The sequence below is a fragment of the Vanessa cardui genome, chromosome 14 (assembly GCF_905220365.1).
Source record: "Vanessa cardui chromosome 14, ilVanCard2.1, whole genome shotgun sequence".
NCBI classification, from domain to species: Eukaryota; Metazoa; Arthropoda; class Insecta; order Lepidoptera; family Nymphalidae; genus Vanessa; species Vanessa cardui.
The window spans coordinates 4,797,591-4,816,440 of record NC_061136.1 but is presented as its reverse complement, the minus strand read 5'-3'; the positions used below and the strand labels follow the sequence as shown (position 1 = coordinate 4,816,440).

Here is an 18,850-nt window from a genome sequence, read left to right as displayed (position 1 = left end):
TTCATATATACCCATATAAGACACACTACATAGAGATACCACACACACTAAAATCCCAAAACGATTACCCCAAACAAGTCTCTTGTTTGACAAATTATGGACTACTAAAAACCGATTCTATACGACAAAAACTTTCTAATTACATATTAAAATTATCATCACAGTGCTTAAACCATCAACGTTATTATGGTCCTGGATTTTAGTCCTAATGATGGATGAGATAAGGATTATTTTAGTTCAAAAAATTTGCGTTTCATGTTTTGTATAAATTATATGATTGTAGTTGGAAACGAAGTCTAAATGCCGGCTGCCATATCCCAGCGGCCCGTCCTTGTTGCTAAATAGCAAATTGACTTTTCAGAAGTTCTACTTATCTGTAATGCTAACATCTGCTATTCCATGTTTTGTAACATGGCATAGGAATAGCGTTAGTTATCCCCAATCGGCATCGACTCATAAATAAGTGGATCAACTGGCAGGAATCCAAGTAAATATAAGAAAGAATATTTATGATCACACACACATAGATTTTTTTTTACATCGTATGGCCGCAAAATGTTAAGTTCCGAACTGATACAGAAAGTGGGTCAATCTAAGATAATTCCGGAATTAGATTAACTTCCTCGCTCTTGTATTTGGTAAACAGGGCGTGTACGATGCGGTTAATTCTTACACAAACATGTAAAGTTTGCAGCAACGTACGCGAATGATAGGTACAAAATTTCCATCTGATGCGAATTACATATTTCGAACACTTTTTTTTTTAAATTTGGAAGTACACGTAAAATATTTTATATTACCAGGCATATTAAATGTTTCGTAAAAAGTGACAACCAGTTAAAGTCTCCCAGGGGTTTAGAGTCTACCACACCCTAATGCGGATTGGTGAATATACATGGTACAAATTCCTTGACTATATTTTCCTTGACCGATAAGCAAATAATGAATAATTTGTGCTTGGCAGTTATCCAGAATTTTTAGTTAATAATTCACGTTCTCTATCTACCTGATTTAACTACATTTAAAAATATATATATTTATTCCATAGGGTATGGTTCATCGCCTATAATACACACCGTGATGTATTATAAACCATTTATAACAATAATATATAATTAAATATACATAAATATAAAAAATACATATTTGTTAAAACAATTATTCAAAACTAAAAACTCCTTGCAATAAACGAACCAGCCATACGTATGAAAATCGAAATAAGAACACCACGCGTTACAAAGCGTCAACATTACCAGCCCATACTTCAATTTGACATCGCTACCAATAGTATAGAAATTATCCAAATATTGGAATAATAATAAATTATCAGGATGCAGTCCGTAGTAACGTTCGAGAAGCCATTACCGCATTTAAGTCTGCCGGATTGGGATGCTCGACTATACGGCTTGCAGGTGATTTACTTTATTTTATAGCCAGCTTAGACTAAAGCCATCGTGAACGTTAGTTTTCTATGTTACCGATCGTTTAGCATGACTATACTAACAATGTCGAAGCAAAGGATACACATAAACCCTTGTCTCGCCTCTTCGCTTTTAGTAAAAGTAAAACTATATTGAATGAAATAGATTTTGATTTAAAAAGAATCTCTTAATCATCATCATCACCATTTTCAAGTCATTTTTTCAACTAGTTTCATGCCTTAAATTTTAAATCACTAAAATGTTTTATTCTTTATGGACTACTCTAGTCTTTATGATTTATTGCTTCTGATTTGTAATAGATATCAGTGGATTGATTGGTGTAAGTATTATTTTTTCATATTACTGTTCTATTGTGCTGTTTGGTTCCCGAAAATAAATTAATAAAATAAATTTATATATTGATAATTAATAAATAAATTACCAGTCGCTTCACTGATAGGTTAGTTACTGTATATAAAACAGATTATATCGTTCTAATATTATTAATTAAAATGCGCTTAAAAAATTCTAATCAGTTGTTCAACGCTCACGCCTGGAGCGTTATCATTTTAATCTGATATTAACTTAGATATAATCCATTCTAATATTACGAAATGGAAATGTCCATTTTTAATTCGCTCTGGGACTTGAATCTTGGCAAAATTCCCTATCGTCGCTTTTTGTAATTTCATTGAGTTTTGTATCAAGACATTCTCAATAGCAGCCCGGCGTTGGAAAATTAGTAGTGATACATTTCCGTTCGTCTGTAAACTCGTAGTTTTTAGTATTGACTTTGAAATTGACCGATGTTGTTAAAATTTATTCAAGAAGATATTTTTATTTTGAGGATACATAGGAAAATGAGTTTTAGCTAAATAATATTAAACCCTTTTTCCCAAAATCATCGTTTTGGCGCTTTCGCCTTTTTTTCTTTCCAATGGCGATATTGATAATATAACAAAATTATAATATTGTTATACAAGTATGCAATATATTACTCTCCTAAAATAAAAATACCACTGTCTTTTTCACTTTCCGTGCATAAAAATATAGTCATTAATATATTTTGAATGATCAATACGTAAAATAATTTGTGATGTTGGTCTGTTTTCTAAAAATATAAGAAGCGTTGTATTTGTAGATGATGTATTTGGAATTGTTGGAAAAATCTATAACAGTGCTTACAAGTACGCAAGTTTCGGTACAACTATTACTGTTGCAGGGGAAAAGATACTGACGTAAATGCACTTTGAAACTACAAACAGCTCTTGTATCGTACTCAAAAAGCAATGTTCGGAGAGTTAGAACTTCTTTTTTACGAGAGGCTCTTTCTACCATCCCCGATAGGATAAAAATAGTTGCTTCCAAGTAATATTTACTTCTATGCTCGGACTTTTTGCGATTTATTTTTGACTGTTGTATTCCTTTGAATAAAGAAAATGGAAAAGTATTCTTAAACGAGCAGTCTTTAAAAGGTGCAAATATAAACAGAGTATAGTTTTACTCAATGTATTAAATCAAACACTTTTGTTCTAAGAAACAAAGAATGACAAATGTTAATTTTAACAGTGGTGATACATTGTTCAGTGAGATTACATTCATAATAAAAAGGGCATTTGGTTTCCAATTAAACAATTTCATAGCGACTTTCTTTTGTCAATTTTCGATCATGTGACCTATCAAAGACTTCTATCATTAAAAAAAATGTCAGTTGTCCTTAACGGGTTATTTCTCTACCACATTCCGGTTAATGTGTTCCCAAATAGCAATGCTTTGTATTTCTGTCATATCTCATGTCATCTTAGATATCCCCTGGATGTGTTACAGTATGACCAGTATCTATGTACAAAGATAACCATTACTACCAAAGATTATCATCAGGGGGTCAAATTAATATTATATTATAAAAATTACATTTACCGTTAACGTTGACTAATGAACTAAACTTCATATACATATGTTGATAGTTAAAGTCGAATCATTGATCAATGTAGAAGCTTGCTTACACGGTCAAAAATGTGACAAAATTGGACCTGGATATATATTCTGTACACTATATCTCTGGTTTGACAAAACATGAATTTTAGTAAGATGTTTTTTTTTTATATCTGTCTCGTAAAATATAGGGAATATTAAAGTTTTAGGTAAAAATAATTAGACACACAACCTTTATAAACCTACATATGGTACTATACAGGCACATTTGATAATCTTACAATAAATAGCTACAGGAAAATTAATTTATAATATTAAAATGGAGTACCTATTTCGTTAAGTAAATAAAATTTTTACTTGAACCACGGCTACTTTTCATTTCGAGTAAAGTTAAATAGAAACCTTTGAGTATTTATTCAAATCTCCTTTATAACAGGTCGTATCTCATAATATAACCTAATAATAAAACCTTAATGTTTTATTAACAAGCGTGGCTGGGTTTCAAAGCGAGAAACAAATTACTGTCTACCTTTGAAGAACCGAAGTTAACTTTATTAGGGTACATCTCAGTACATAACACCACAATTATGCTTTAGGTAACATTTTGTCGATTCTCCCTTAATAATTTTAAGGGTGGTCTGGTTTGCTGGCAAATTAGAAAAGTTTTACCTGTTCACCGTAATGCTAAATTGCCTAGTAAGCCTTTTTGAGGAAGATTTGACGAGGAATTCACGAGTTCCTCAATTTTCACTTTGTATAATATCGCTCTTAAGTCCTTGGGTAATTTTTGACGTATCTTGAGGCCTTGAGTAACGGTTTTGTTTGTTGAGGAGTATTTGAGCAGATTTAGCATCTTTTGTTTTAAGGATCGTTACATAAGTGTTTGAATCAATTTGTTTATTTCGGCTTTTTACAATTTAAGGAAGGTAACGTAAAATTTTATTTTTATGGCAGTTACGGCAGTTACCTTCCGATAAAGACATAAAATAAAATTACGATATTACTGTGTTAAATTTAATTTCCATAATATTAATATTTGTGGTATTTTCCATTTATTCATGACTATTCAGGACTATTCATTCTACTTATTGACTTAAAAATTATTAGCTATTGGTCGGTATATACAGTCAGTTTTTTTATTTCTCCATACTGTATCAGTCTAGAGTCTAGACAAAGCACTACTTATAAATCGCTCTAAGTGTATCTCATTCCGAATTCTTAAACTTTTGTCTCTGAAAAGAAACGGTGATTTTTATTCAAAGTTAGACGCTTCGTCGTAAATATTCATTCGAACGAAGTTTGTTTTCAATGAAAAGTTGAAATGATCCTATTGGCATTCATATTACGCTTTTATTGATTGGAGAACTTGTGTTTGAGTATTCATATATTCAAATAGCGCATCACTATACATTTTTTGAAATTTCGAACGTTTTACAAAACGAACCGTGTACTTCTAGAAACAAAGAAAGCAAACCGTTCTTCGGTCATCAATCTGAAAAAGTTTTTCCGTTAAATAGGTTACTGCGGACACTAGACGAGCTGACGCCTTTGATCTACGCCACAGTGCTCATCAACTCCGCAATGAAACTAGGATTAAAACGCAATGGGATAGTTACCACAACAACAATCGTCTTCGAGCAAGGTAATTAAACTAAACTTAATACGATAAGCTTTATTTTTCTTTTCTTTGTTCTTTTATCTATTATTAGATCAGATCTTGCTTGAGTAATTCAAATAAGATTTTATACTACAAACTTGGGCCTTGATGCCCAAGTGTAAATCGTGGATCTTCATGCTAAGATCGCAGAAATAAATTGGAATTAAAAGTAAACTATCATGTGTTTAATAAAATAGTATTTCGTATAAGGTTTCATGTCTTTGATATCGGTCTCATTCTGAGCTGTGAACGAAAACATCGTAAGGAAATTTGCATGAATCTCTTGATATTTTGCCAAGTATCTTTACACCAATACACTTTGGAGCGTTTACTAGTGATTCGAACTCACTCCTACGCTACTCGACTTAAAGAGGAGATTCTTCAACGATGGGACATTTATGAGCCGCTTTAGAACTTTGATGTTGTTCGATTGCCTTAAAATAAATAAAGTAAATAAAATAAAATATCTATTTTGCCAGAAGAGAAAAGCCGATTAAATATAATATTACAAAGGCCTCTGTTGTAAATGCTGTGCCATTTATGGAACTATTATAAATGATTCTGTAGAATTGTCGTCAAAAATCTATAGATTATGAATATTTATGTTTATTAATATTAAAAATAAATTCAAATTAACTTGTATTCCTGTTCTCTAAATTAATTATTATTATTATTATTATATTAATTCTTTAATATACTTAAAGTAATTTCTTCTTTTAAAGTAATTGATATATTAATTAAAATATATTTTCTTAGTGAAAATCGAATCAAGTGATCTTTGACAGTGAAAATAGTACTGAGTTTACCGTCGGTATTACGATACGGAATTGTCTTAAACGAGCGTATTGTACGCTGGGGACGATTTCACTAAATGCTACTAAACCTTTACTAAGTATAAAAAGCTTTTACCCAGCTGTAGGGGAGCAATTTCTTACAAGTGGAATGACATATAAAATAGTGATATGTGGTTTTATTTAAGCGTTTCATTCAATTCGTTTTAAATTCAATTCGAATTCATATATAAATATTTATTTTTATATAAATCAATTTTATTATTATGAAATCTGAAATTGATTTAACGACTGAAAAAATATTCATTTAATAAAATTTTTCAACATTAAAGTCAATAAATAATTCCATTGCAAGAAATCCGTTTCTATATTAAAAAAGTAAAAAGTAAAGTAACATCCTGTAAATTTCCCACTGCTGGGCTAAGGCCTCCTCTCCTTTTGAGGAAAAGGCTTGGCACATATTCCACGCTGTTCCAAAGCAGGTTGGTGGAATGCACATGTGGCAGAATTTTGATGAAATTGCACATGCAGGTTTTCTCACGATGTTTTCCTTCACCGCCGAGCACGAGATGAATTATAAACACAATTAAGCATATATATATATATATATTGTGGTGCTTGCCTGGGTTTGAACTCGAAGTCACCGGTTAAGATGCACGCGTTCTTACCACTGCGCCATCTCATCATATTATAAGTATATATGTCTTATTAAATGCAATATATATAATTGACTAACATAATATCTTTGCATTTTAATTATTGAAAAAGAGTATACCTACTATACTACTAAAACGTGTATACTATTGGATTTCTTGCCGGTTTTTCTCGGTAGAATCTACATTCTGAACCGGTGATTACTTCACTTAATATGATTTGTATAATGACAACACAAAAGTGCTTGTAAAAGCCTTCTTGTGTTCAAATGTGTATCAATTTTATTCTTGTTTTTGTACTGATTTACACGTGGATCGTTCTGAATAACAATATAGGCGGCGATAACCACTTGGCAAAATATATGTATGGTTATAGTTATGCCAATGATGGCAACTTCCTATTTGGAGTTAAAAATGTACAATAATAAAAACAAAGCATCGATATATTTCATAATTAAACAACTCAAGTGACAAAAATGGGGCAATTTATACATATAGATTTGCAATTATATTATGAGAAACTATCATAGTTATAACTTATGATCTTGGCTAAATGATTTGACTAAAAAAGTTACGTATTTGGTATTTTGTTCAAATTAATTATTATTTGTGATATATACATTTTAATAAGGAGAAATAGTGTTGTTTTATGCTTGTCCTTTAATATAAGTTTTTATGTTAGACCCGTATTCATCAAGTAATGCGAAGTGTAAGGAGGAGCATGTGCGATATAAATTTTATATTCGTTTTATTAAGATCGTATTATTTAGTCATTTGTTTGTCATGGCATAATGGTAATCCTAAATATATATATATTGTACTTATTCATGACCGTCTCTTGAGAACGAAGACCAATTTGGTATAGTATTTTGTGCTTATCAAGATTTGTATCATTTTTTAATGGAATTTCCGAATTTCGTTTGCTTGAACGCTATTGTAAAGAAATCTCAGAATATACATAACCTAAAGTTATAAAACAATTTATACAGGGTCTACGAAATAGAACAGTGGAAATCAACTCTTCAAGAGCTGCTGGAACGTTTAGATAGAGAAATGAGTGCGTTGAAAGAGGAGAAGGCTTCAACCGAAAGGGAGCTAGAACAACTGAACATGCCACTGCTCGTGTGTTCTGAATGTCTGTCCAATAGAGATGGGAGAAGGAGCTCCGAATTGACATATGACTTAGCTGATACTGAATTGAAAAAGGTAAGTTTAGTAATATATATACGGGCCATAAACATTAGTACCTAAGAAATATCAGCCATACCTTATATATCCATTGCGCCACCGACCATAACTAATGATATGTCCCTTGTGCCTCAATTTACACTGGCTCACTCGCCTTTCAATGTGAAACATAACGATACTAAGTGGAATATATGATGAATGGGCGGTACCTACCCAGACGGACTTGGACTATACACTACCACCAATAGTTGTCTCACGGTTTTAAACAGCAAATAGTTATAGCAATAAGAAGTTGAACTACATCAATGGAGCAGTCTTTGGATTTTAATAAAAAAATAAAATTCAAACGAAATTGTCTTGCCTCGTCATTCAATTATGAGCTACAATCAAATTTCCCAAGTCCCTAACTCATCAGGAAGTTAGTTAAAAATCATCGCCCTAAGCGTGTTAAGAAAAAGTGGGATTGAATATAAAAAAGATAAAATTATTATATAAGAAAGAAAAAGAGTGGGACACGTACGCCGTCCCTGGAATTAGTAATATTATATTACGTAATTATATGTATTAATATCATTGATTAATAAACGAACTACATATATCTTGGTAATAAAATAAACTTGGTGATACGGATTTATGTAAGCCTACATGGGTATGTTCCAATCACCGGATATTCTATCGCTACACTATTTTTGTGTTCCAGTTTAAGGGTATGTGGGCCAGTAAAACTTCAGGTACAATATGTTCCTGAATTAATATGGAGTGATGACTATACTACCTTAAAAAAAATTGAATAAAACCAAACCATTCCACGAGCTGAGATGGCCCAGTAGTTAGAACGCGTGCATCTAAACCGATAATTGCGGGTTCAATCCAAGGCAAGCACCACTATTATATATGTGCTTAATTTGAGTTTATAATTCATCTCGTGCTCGGCGGTGAAGGAAAACATCACGAGGAAACCTGCATGTGTCTAATTTCATCGAAATTCTGCCACATGTGCATTCCACCAACCCGCATTGGAACAGCGTGGTGGAATATGTTCCAAACCCTCTCCTTAATGGAAGAGGAGGCCTTATCTCAGCAGTGGGAAATGTACAGGCTGTTACTTTACTTACTTTACATTCCACAAGTCAATTTTGTACTATAATGAAACTAGATATAGTTCATATTGCTTTTATAAAAAATATATATTTCTTATATTTTGTATGACTACCTACGTATAATATTTTATGAATATTTTGTGATGCACTTACTCATATTATATCTTTGTAGGAGCTATGTGTTACGGAGAGCAACAAAAAAATGCTCATCGATCGATGTCAGTCAGCTTGGGAGAAGATTAATAAATTAGAAGTAGTCAAGTTCAAACTACAACTAGATCTGAATGATAAAAACGAAGCCTTACTAATTGATAAAGATATGCTGAGCTTGGATAAGGACTGCGCCAACATTACTTATAAAACTGATTCGCTTAAAACTCCGAGTCGGTATGATATTATATTTTATTTTGTTAAGATATTATTTTGTGGATTAGCATGTCTATTTTGAAGCGTTAGTACATATGGCCCTGTGGCGCAATGGATAACGCGTCTGACTACGGATCAGAAGATTCCAGGTTCGAATCCTGGCAGGGTCGAAGTATTAAATTTTGTGAATAACAGTGATATATTATTATTCTTGTCCAGTATTTTTTTTTAAATTATTGGTTTAGGCTCAAGCAAATGTATCAAAATATAGTTACATAAAATATTTGAGTCTTACAGGATATCAAAATTTATATATAGGGGTATTTATGGAACATCGGTAAATAAACATATATTCATTTAATGATGTTTCAATGCAAATTTTAATTTAAGCTTTCTTTTACAACTTAACAAACATACATATGTATATTTTATATATGATCTCAATTAGAAGTATTAATGATAATAATCTATTTGCAGAATGATAACATACGATCAATGGTTAAGCAAATGCGAAGCAACAAAGAAGATGGCGATAGATGAACTGCAAGACACGCTGCGTCTACGGGAGATGCTGTTTGTGGCCCGCGGTCGAGCGAGGAACGCGTTACGTGCACAGACAGACGTAACTAACTACATGATGCGAAGACGCATATACGACACGCAAAGGGCGCGTAATGAATTACAATGGCAGAAAATGAAGGTATTAAATAGTTATCAGTGATCAATTTCAAATTACAATACGTTGGTAAATTGTCAAATCGAATATTGTTATATTCTATTTGATGTACAACCATTATTGATTTAACGCTAATTGAAATTATTGATGAGCTCTGTTACTACGATAGTCGTGTGAATTGTATGCTGATTTTTGAATCGATATTTATAGCCTTATTCAGATATAGCTCTCATTGTAAAATGATTTTACTCTGAAGTAAAAAGTAAACATTTTGCTTTTTATAGTAGAATCACAAATCCTTACATTAAATTGTATTTACCATCGACGATTGAAAACCCTTTACTTGATTTGGGTGTAGCTTACAATACAATCATAAATGGAATGGCATTCCCCAAATATACATTCCCCATACATTCTCATACCTTTTGTCGAACCGACTCTATTATTCTAAGATTTGAATTCAAACAATACGAACTGTATAGATGTATGTTAAACCAATTCAAAAAATTGGAATATGTCACTAGATGGAAGAAAATATGGACAAGCTTGCGAGCGAATTGAAAACAATTGGCGAACAGTTTGCGGATAAAGTTAACGCATTAAAGGTTGCCGAAACCCGATTAGAGACTCGAGGTTACCGACCGGGTATAGAACTTGCATCCGATGAAGCGGACGTTGGATTGAAGGAAGAAGTCCGAAACTTGAGGGAGACGATACGCCAGCTACAAGAGAAACAGGATTGCGCCAAGTAAGCTCAGAAATTGTATCTATTCTAAGTCTTTTCCCGTTAAATACAACAAGGCTTCACATTTTTTCCGTGTAACATTCCAATTGCAAGTTGCACGAACTATATATAAACCGAATCGATAATATTTTCCGTGGATTTTCGAGCTGTTATTTTAAAGAGTAGGTTAAAATAATAGGGGTGAGGGATAATAATACGATACAAGAAATTGATTTGACGGTAGTCTTAATTACTTAATCTAACGTTGTTCCTCTGCGGAGTGATGCGGTATAATTTTCCAAAAGAATATATTATTTAATAGTTACGTTTACAATAATCGATAAATGTTTTTACGTACAAAATTTGAGGAGATAAAAATGAAATTAATTTAGCAAATTGTACCTATATACTGTAACGTCTATAGTAGCTATTAAAAGCAAACATTTCATTTATTTCAAAATAGTATCGATCGGAATAGAAACATTTAGAGTGTATGATGTAAATATGTTGCATATAGAGGAAAAAACATTTTTATATAAAATTATAATTTTGACGATTTTTTTTTACATTTATAATTAATTCTTAACCTGTTTCAAGATTAAATATCTTTTTTGCGTCAAATTCCTGTACTCAATAAGGAACTGTCATAACTGTTAAAAACTGATCGCTTGTATTTGTTGTTTAACACTTAAGTGTTCCACCAACCACCGGTTAGTTAATCCAAAACTGAAATTTCGTACTAACGTAGTCTCCAATCTAAATTTGTGAATAGTTGCCGACTTTGTGAAGCTTTCAGCGTTAATTTGAGAAAAGCTTTTATAATCTGATCGATGAACATTTGACTAAGATTTACAAATTAAATGAACAAAAGCGAATATCTTTATATGGTATTTGATGGATTTTTAGTTGACAATATATTCTATCTTCAGTCTTTGTTGGGTTGATAATGGCTTAGTTTGTGTATTAGAGGATGAGACCATGAATCTACAATAGTCGATCCAATAATATTATGTTTAGTTTGTACGTTGAGACATCATTGCAAATACTAAGAATATAATAATAGTTTACAAGTATTACAAGAAAGGAAAATTCAAAATATCGTTGAAATCCATTTTTTTTTTCAAGTATTAAAATTTACATTGGTATAAGCATGTTACAATTGTAGATAATCTGACTAGAAAATTAACCAATGAGTCCTGTGTTTAATATATGTTCGCCCCGAGGGTACAAAGTTATGTAGCAACATAGATTCTGAGAGCTTTGCACTTATTTTCCTAATGAAATGCTCGTATTGTCCTTTTTGGAACATGTCCAGAGCCTCGAGCCAAAGGAGTCTGTTTCAAGTGTAGTCGACTTTTATTTGCACATAGTTTACTCGTTGTTTGTAGCAATTAACTAAATCTCATGACCTTTAATAAAAGTCTTTTCGGTATTCATGTAATTTTGCGGCGTTTTAAATGGCACCTATTTTTTACGAATCTGTCGACTGCAGATTCTTGAGCGCGTTTTTGCTTTGACTGGTGCAGTTTGTATAGCACGAAAAAACTCTATGGTAAAGCTAAAGCTGACTGTTCTTATGTAACCATTTGTGTTTTTTGTACAGACGGCTCCGACATTTCGTAGTCTGTAACTGCATATATAATAAAATAAGAATGTCTGCTTGTATATTAAAATAACCTCTTCATACTATTATATATATATTTTGGTATATACTCGTATACCAAAATAAGGTATTTTTTCAATTTTTGTGTGTCTGTCTGTTTGTTCCAGCTAATCTCTGGAACGTTTCATTTCATATAGCTTAGCTGTATATAGCTTAGTAACGTATAAATAATAATTATTTAAAAAAATGTTTTACAATTGCACTCCTGGCGGCGTAACGTTACGTTTCACCGAAATACTATGATTAACGTATATGTGTTCGGTGGTACATACGTTTGGAATGTATTGATCTTAGTAAGTTTTACCTTATAGTGAAAATGGAAAATGGCTGAGCTTATATTTAATTAATTCGACAAGACGAGAAAAATATGTTTCAATGTACAAGCGGGGTAAGAAAAGGTTCGTCACCTTAAGATCTATTTTCGTGTGGTCAGTGTGAGCGATAATCTGCTTTATCGATCGAGAATGACATATTGCGTCGCAATGATTTGATGTTTAGATTCAAAAGGTACTAAGAGCTTAAGACTTGATAAAGGAATGAATTTGAAAACTGACGAAGGTTTTCTTATTCTTATGGTACTCATATTGTGTTAATCATGTATTGATTGTTATAAACATTTTTCCTTGTGATATATATATCTAATAAATATAATATATAACATTCAACGACCGAATAGATATAAAATTTCGACCGGATATTTTTTTCTGTCAACTCATTATGTTCTTTCAGTAAAAATATAATTCCACATTTACTAACACATCAGACGACTATGTATTCGTTGATAGAAAATCGAAAAAATACCACCAAATAGAATTATAAGTAAATATTGAGATATGATGAAAACAAGTATATATTCGTAAACTTATTAGCAGACCCCGCCACACGTTGTGGGATAATATGTAGTCAAAAAACTCGAAAATACGATGAATGTAATGATACATATTTACAGTCTAAATATACAACGAATTTGCCTGAAGCGCAATCAAAAAAAGAACTGTGATCGTTTTGTAAATATAGATGGATAATTAGTTGTCTGTTTTGTAGTTTGAGTTGTTTTACCGACCAAGAGCAATACTTTATGTTGGTATACAACAAAAACAACAGCCTGTAAATTCCCACTGCTGGGCTAAAGGCCTCCTCTCCCTTTAAGGAGAAGGTTCGGAACATATTCCACCACGCTGTTCCAATGCGGGTTGGTGGAATACACATGTGGCAGAATTTCTATGAAATTTGTCACATGCAGGTTTCCTCACGATGTTTTCCTTCACCGCTGAGCACGAGATGAATTATAAAGACAAATTAAGCACAAGAATCAGCGGTGCTTGCCTATGTTGGTATGTTGCTGATCATTGGAAAGAGCGACGAATATCTGAAGGAAAGAAACCTTATCAGTTGAACCATGTACCTGCCTTTTCTTATAATAAAACCGATTTGTGATTTTATTTTTCATAAATCCGGTCCCGCCTTTGAGACTGTCGAGTTCTTTATGAGTGAAATAGTATATATTATAGTTATAGAAACGATCCACGCTCCTGGGGTCTAAGAGTTGACGCGAAAACCAATACGTCTATAGATCAGATAGCAATTTCTAGCCGTGTCAACAAATGTTGAGGCGCTTTGACATTTCTTTATACGAATAGTGGATTGAAATATTTGTTTGTGAGCAAATTGGGATCGACTCTTACGTAATAGTTGGTAAATATTTATTATATCTAAATAGAGATGTTTTATTTTTTATTTTTGTTGGGTATTCATCAGTCTCTCGATGAGCAAAAGTGCAAGCTAATTCTAAGCGATCACATTCGTACATATATAAACCACTTAATGCTAATAACGTTGTCATCTATACATATGCCAAAGAACATCGTTTTTCAATTTTGTGTATCTGTCTGTCTGTTTGTTCCGGCTAATCTCTGGAACGGCTGATTTGCTGCTAATTTTTACGGGGCTTTCACTGTTAGACTGTTGATGTAATAAGGACTAATTTAAGATACAACTATATTTTTTTTTTATTAAATACAAACACGCACAAAACCAGGACCAAAGTTGTAGAATAACATAGTTTATCCCTTGCACCTTTAGTTACATTGTTCACTCAACAATTCAAACCTGGACAGCAATGGAAAGTATCCATCGACGCTGGGCGGTGATAGTGCGGATTAATTGTTTTATTTTATTTTATTCATTTTCGTTAAAATCGAACTTATTGCGGGTAGTTGGCGTACCTTACGACTCGTATAAAAACGACCGCTCGATAGACTGCTAGTCACTTTGTCATCAGTCGTCGGTCGGTAAGAGTGTCGGTACTTTCACTACTTAGCAGTAAGATCGTTTATTTATAATTGTGGTTCTCTGTTTATTTATGTGTTTGTCATATCTGAAATTAAAGGTTGTTTGTGATTGCTCAAAATTTGATTACAATTTGAATTATTGTTTAAAATTAAGATTATGTTCAAAAAAATTAGCTATAGGTTGTTTGTTTTTTTTTTAAATTATTTTTCCTTCTGATTGATTGATTGATAATATGTACGATACAGCGATTATTGATGATTGATGATATGATTTTGTAAATTGTATTAAATCTATTGTTAATTTGTATTATTTAGATTACATGAAAACGTTCTAAATTTCAATTCGCCGAATATTCATTAAAGTAATTTTGTATTATAAATTCAAATAGTTACGTAAATAAAAATGATGTAATAATTTTTACGTTGGAGTTTCCATGAGAAAAATATTAAAGTACAATATATCTCTTTGTAATCGACTCTATTATATTAAGATACGATTTTTATATTCAGGGCAACGTACAACGCCCTGGAGGCAGCGTCTATCAAGATAGCGATAGATCTCAATGATAAGGAACAATCTCTTGAGACGGACACGCAGGCCCTTGAAATGAGGGCGGCCTTGGAGCCCAAACGACCACAAGGAACTGACAAGAATCTGATCCTGGCGAGTATGAAGGACGAAGTTCCAGTCGATGTTAATTGAATGAAGTTTTTTGATGTCTATATTTTCTATTGGATCGTTTTTTTTTTTTTTTCAAGATTTTTATTTCAAATGAAATTGTTATTTGTTATTCTTTCAATTGAATTTTGATTGTGTACAAAAATTACATGATGATATATTAAACTACATGTCTTTAAATTTTGGTGTTGTTTTTTATTATGTATGTACGAAAAAATATTAATGATTTCATGAGAAAATGTGATACTCATAGCATTGGTACAAGGAACAAACACAAACTTGTTACTCCTGTTACTCGACTACGTAGAGTCAGTAACTCCTTTGTGGGGCAATGTATACGGTTTTACAACAGGATCCCAGAAAGCGTTCAAAATGCCTCTGTTGCCAAATTTAAGAAAATTATTAAGGAACGCTTGTGTGCAAAAGGTTACTATACAATTAATGAGTTTATGATCGATAGCACACCTTGGGAATGAAACGATCGCCTCCTGGCTATTTCATCTCATATTAAATTGTTTAAATAATATATGAGACAAATAAAAAAAAAAAAACCCGCTGAGTTTCTTTCGCCGGTTCTTCTCAGGTCAGGGTATTTTCTTTTCCGAACCGGTGGTAGTGTTTCAATTGACCATCAATAAGAAAGTGTAATGCTTCCATATTGAATAAAGTTATTTGAATTTGAATTTGAATTTGAATTTAATATTTAAAAGTTTATTTTCTAGTGACTTGTATAACTCTGCTCTTTCCTTCAAAGCCTAATCTCTACTCTTTCGAATTACTTTTAAGTAAATCTTGCCGTGAACACTAACTCAATAGTTTTACTTTAATAAAAATTAAATTAAAATACTTAATTATTTTGGCATTACATTTTTATGTTATGCATGAAAACTCATAGTTATTGACGACCTCCGTGGTCGAGTGATGAGTAGGCCGGTTTTCATGGGTAAGCCACTCCGAGGTCCCGGGTTTGATCCAGCCGAGTATATGTAGATTATCATTTAATTTCTATTTTGTCTTGGGTCTGGGTGTTTGTGATACCGTCGTTACTTCTGATTTTCCATGACAAAGTGCTTTAGCTACTCACATTGGGATCAGGGTAATGTATGTGATGTTGTCTTATATTTAAAAAAAATGGCCACCATTTTTATATTTGGAAATTATAAAACTCAGATTCATTGTTTACTGATCTACTAAAGCATATTCATGAAATAACAAAGAATTGGATTTCTTATAATTAGTAACATTTTTTTTCTCTATTTTGTGTAAGTGTAGTGGATGTATTCTCTTGCTTATATTTTCAACCTTAATCTTAATTAAAACGTACCTAGTATTGTCTCCTTGGTGCGAATTCAAATAAAAATAAACTTTATTCAAGTAAGCTTTTACAAGCACTTTTGAATCGTCATTTTACAATTAAGTGAAACTACCACCGGTTCGGAAAGTAGATTCTACCGAGAAGAACCGGCAAGGAACTCAGTAGTTACTCTTTTTTAACATTTAAAAATACAAAGTCATGTTAGTTAAATACAATTATTTAAATTAATTTTGGGTAGACAGTCTAATAACCGTAGGTATTCTCAGCAGTTTTGGATTTACCAATAGTCTGAGGACGCTTGACACTAGTAGGCAGATGAGTGAGATAGTGAGAAGCGTCCAATTAAGGAGACTATAAATTTCTTATTGGGTTTGGCATGAAAAGTCGATCTCAGACTGTTCAAACCACGACGAAAGAGGTTGTATATTAGAAATATATAAAATATTTTTGTTTAACATAAATTGGTGAATTACAAATTTAAAATTAAATAGGTTGGTTCATTACCATAAGCTGCTCACAATCTACTCCTAGACTTATGCAACCACAAGGACCCCAAAATCTTGAATATCCTACGTCCGGTATTCAATCAGCTCCCGGTACCTTCTTCAACCTATACAGATGGCATAAGTAGGAGTGACAAAAAATATATAGCTTATACTTGGAAATTATGTAAATGCGCCCTTAATTTTTCGACCATACTGAAGAGCAATTCTGTGAGAAGAAATTCAATAATACGTAGAACACGAGCGTATCACGTCAGAGTATGATATACTATATTGACTATTATCATTATAATGTATAAGAATCAAAATGGCGTATCAGCGTTCTGAGTCTGTTGTCTTCACGAGTATTGAATTCTTACTCGTTTTAAGGTGTTCAGGATTTTAATATAAGTGTCAAAAATAATGACGACCTTGACGACAAGTACCCCTTAGAAACACGCAAAGATTTTGACGTAGTTGGACTTCAACGCGTTCAAATGTTTTTTTTAAGAAATATTAAATACGAATACTGTTAGTTTTTTTTTTATTCCGAATAAGTATACGAGTATCCCTGAATACGGCCCTTGGATTTATTGGATGGTACTCAACAATGTGTGTAATGATCGATTCACTACTACAATATAATCTACGATACAAATTCAATTATTTCGTTTGTTGTAATTAATATTAAATAAAAAAATATGTTTAGGAAATAAGTTATTAAAGTAAAGTAAAGTAACAGCCTGTACATTTCCCACTGCTGAGATAAGGCCCTATAAAGGAGAGGGTTTGGAACATATTCCACCACGCTGTTCCAATGCGGGTTGGTGGAATGCACATGTGGCAGAATTTCGATGAAATTAGACACATGCAGGTTTCCTCACTACGTTTTCCTTTCCCCCATGTCGTGAATGAATTATAAACACAAATTAAGCACTTATATATAGTGGTGCTTGCCTGGGTTTCAACCCGTAATCATCGGTTAAGATGCACGCGTTCTTACCACTGGGCCATCTCAGCTCAATAAGTATTTATCATGTGTTTATTATTGACATTATGTACACGCCTTTCTTTTTATTTTGTCTCTACCTTAACATTGCCAGCCTTAAGTAACGATAAGACCGCCTCTTGTCTGTATTTTATATCTTTTTTAGTTTATTGGTGTACAATAAAGAGTATGTGTATTGTATTGTGATGAAAGAAACAACGAGAACTACGTCATAGAAAATTTAATCAGCGTTTGTTTCAATATGTACTTACTAATAAAAAGCAAGGACTTAAAATTGTCTTCTAGCCAGGATACATAAAATAATAATTGTTGTTTCTGTTGTTAATTGAACATAGGCTTCCCTCAGAGGGCGCCACGTTGCTCTGTCCTCTGCGTCCCTCATCCAGCTTCCACCGCCGATCCTGCGAATGTCGTTGGACCAGCGGGTCGGAGGTCGTCCTACATTACGCTTACCGAGACGCGGTCTCCACTCTAGGACTCGCCTGCTCCAGCGGCCATCGGTCCTACGACAGATACTGTTTACTCATATGTAATTCAAATGGTGGAAAAGAGTAACTACTGAGCTTTTTGCTCGATCTTTTTGTTAAAATCTACTTTTCGAACTAGTGGTAGCATTAAATTTAATTCAATACTGTAACATGATTCAAAACCGCCTTTTATGAGCCTACTTGAATAAAGAATATATTGATTTTGATGCTGTATAACTTCCGTCACTGTATGCAGGTTACCTGGCATATTTTTCCTCTGAAATTAACAGGTAATTTTTTTGTAATTACACTGGCTTACTTTTCAAACCGAAATAATAATACTAAGGATTCTGTTTGGCAGTGAATATCTGATGAGTACAAATCTAGATGGGTTTTCACAAAGCCCTACCACAAAAATCCATATAAATAATAA

General features: G+C 32.6%; 1 protein-coding gene and 1 non-coding gene across 2 annotated transcripts; both read left to right on the top strand.

Annotated features, from left to right (window-relative positions):
* The first annotated feature begins 1,274 nt into the window (after window positions 1-1,274).
* Window positions 1,275-15,199, top strand: LOC124535285 (tektin-2-like). The gene is made up of 7 exons (XM_047111457.1): window positions 1,275-1,412; window positions 4,874-4,998; window positions 7,447-7,663; window positions 8,918-9,132; window positions 9,589-9,811; window positions 10,312-10,535; window positions 14,976-15,199. The coding sequence occupies exons 1-7, from the start codon at window positions 1,332-1,334 to the stop codon at window positions 15,166-15,168; spliced, it is 1,278 nt and encodes a 425-aa protein (XP_046967413.1). The 5' UTR covers window positions 1,275-1,331; the 3' UTR covers window positions 15,169-15,199.
* Trnar-acg lies at window positions 9,209-9,281 on the top strand. Its single transcript has one exon. It is a non-coding gene; the product is annotated as a tRNA-Arg (tRNA).
* Window positions 15,200-18,850: the final 3,651 nt, after the last annotated feature.

Bases quoted from the DNA above. Each gene is read 5' to 3' on its own strand.
- LOC124535285 (XM_047111457.1), top strand. From the start codon at position 1,332: ATGCAGTCCGTAGTAACGTTCGAGAAGCCATTACCGCATTTAAGTCTG. The intron at 1,413-4,873 runs GTGATTTACTTT...TCCGTTAAATAG, and splicing joins CTCGACTATACGGCTTGCAG to GTTACTGCGGACACTAGACG. The intron at 9,133-9,588 runs GTATGATATTAT...ATCTATTTGCAG, and splicing joins TCGCTTAAAACTCCGAGTCG to AATGATAACATACGATCAAT.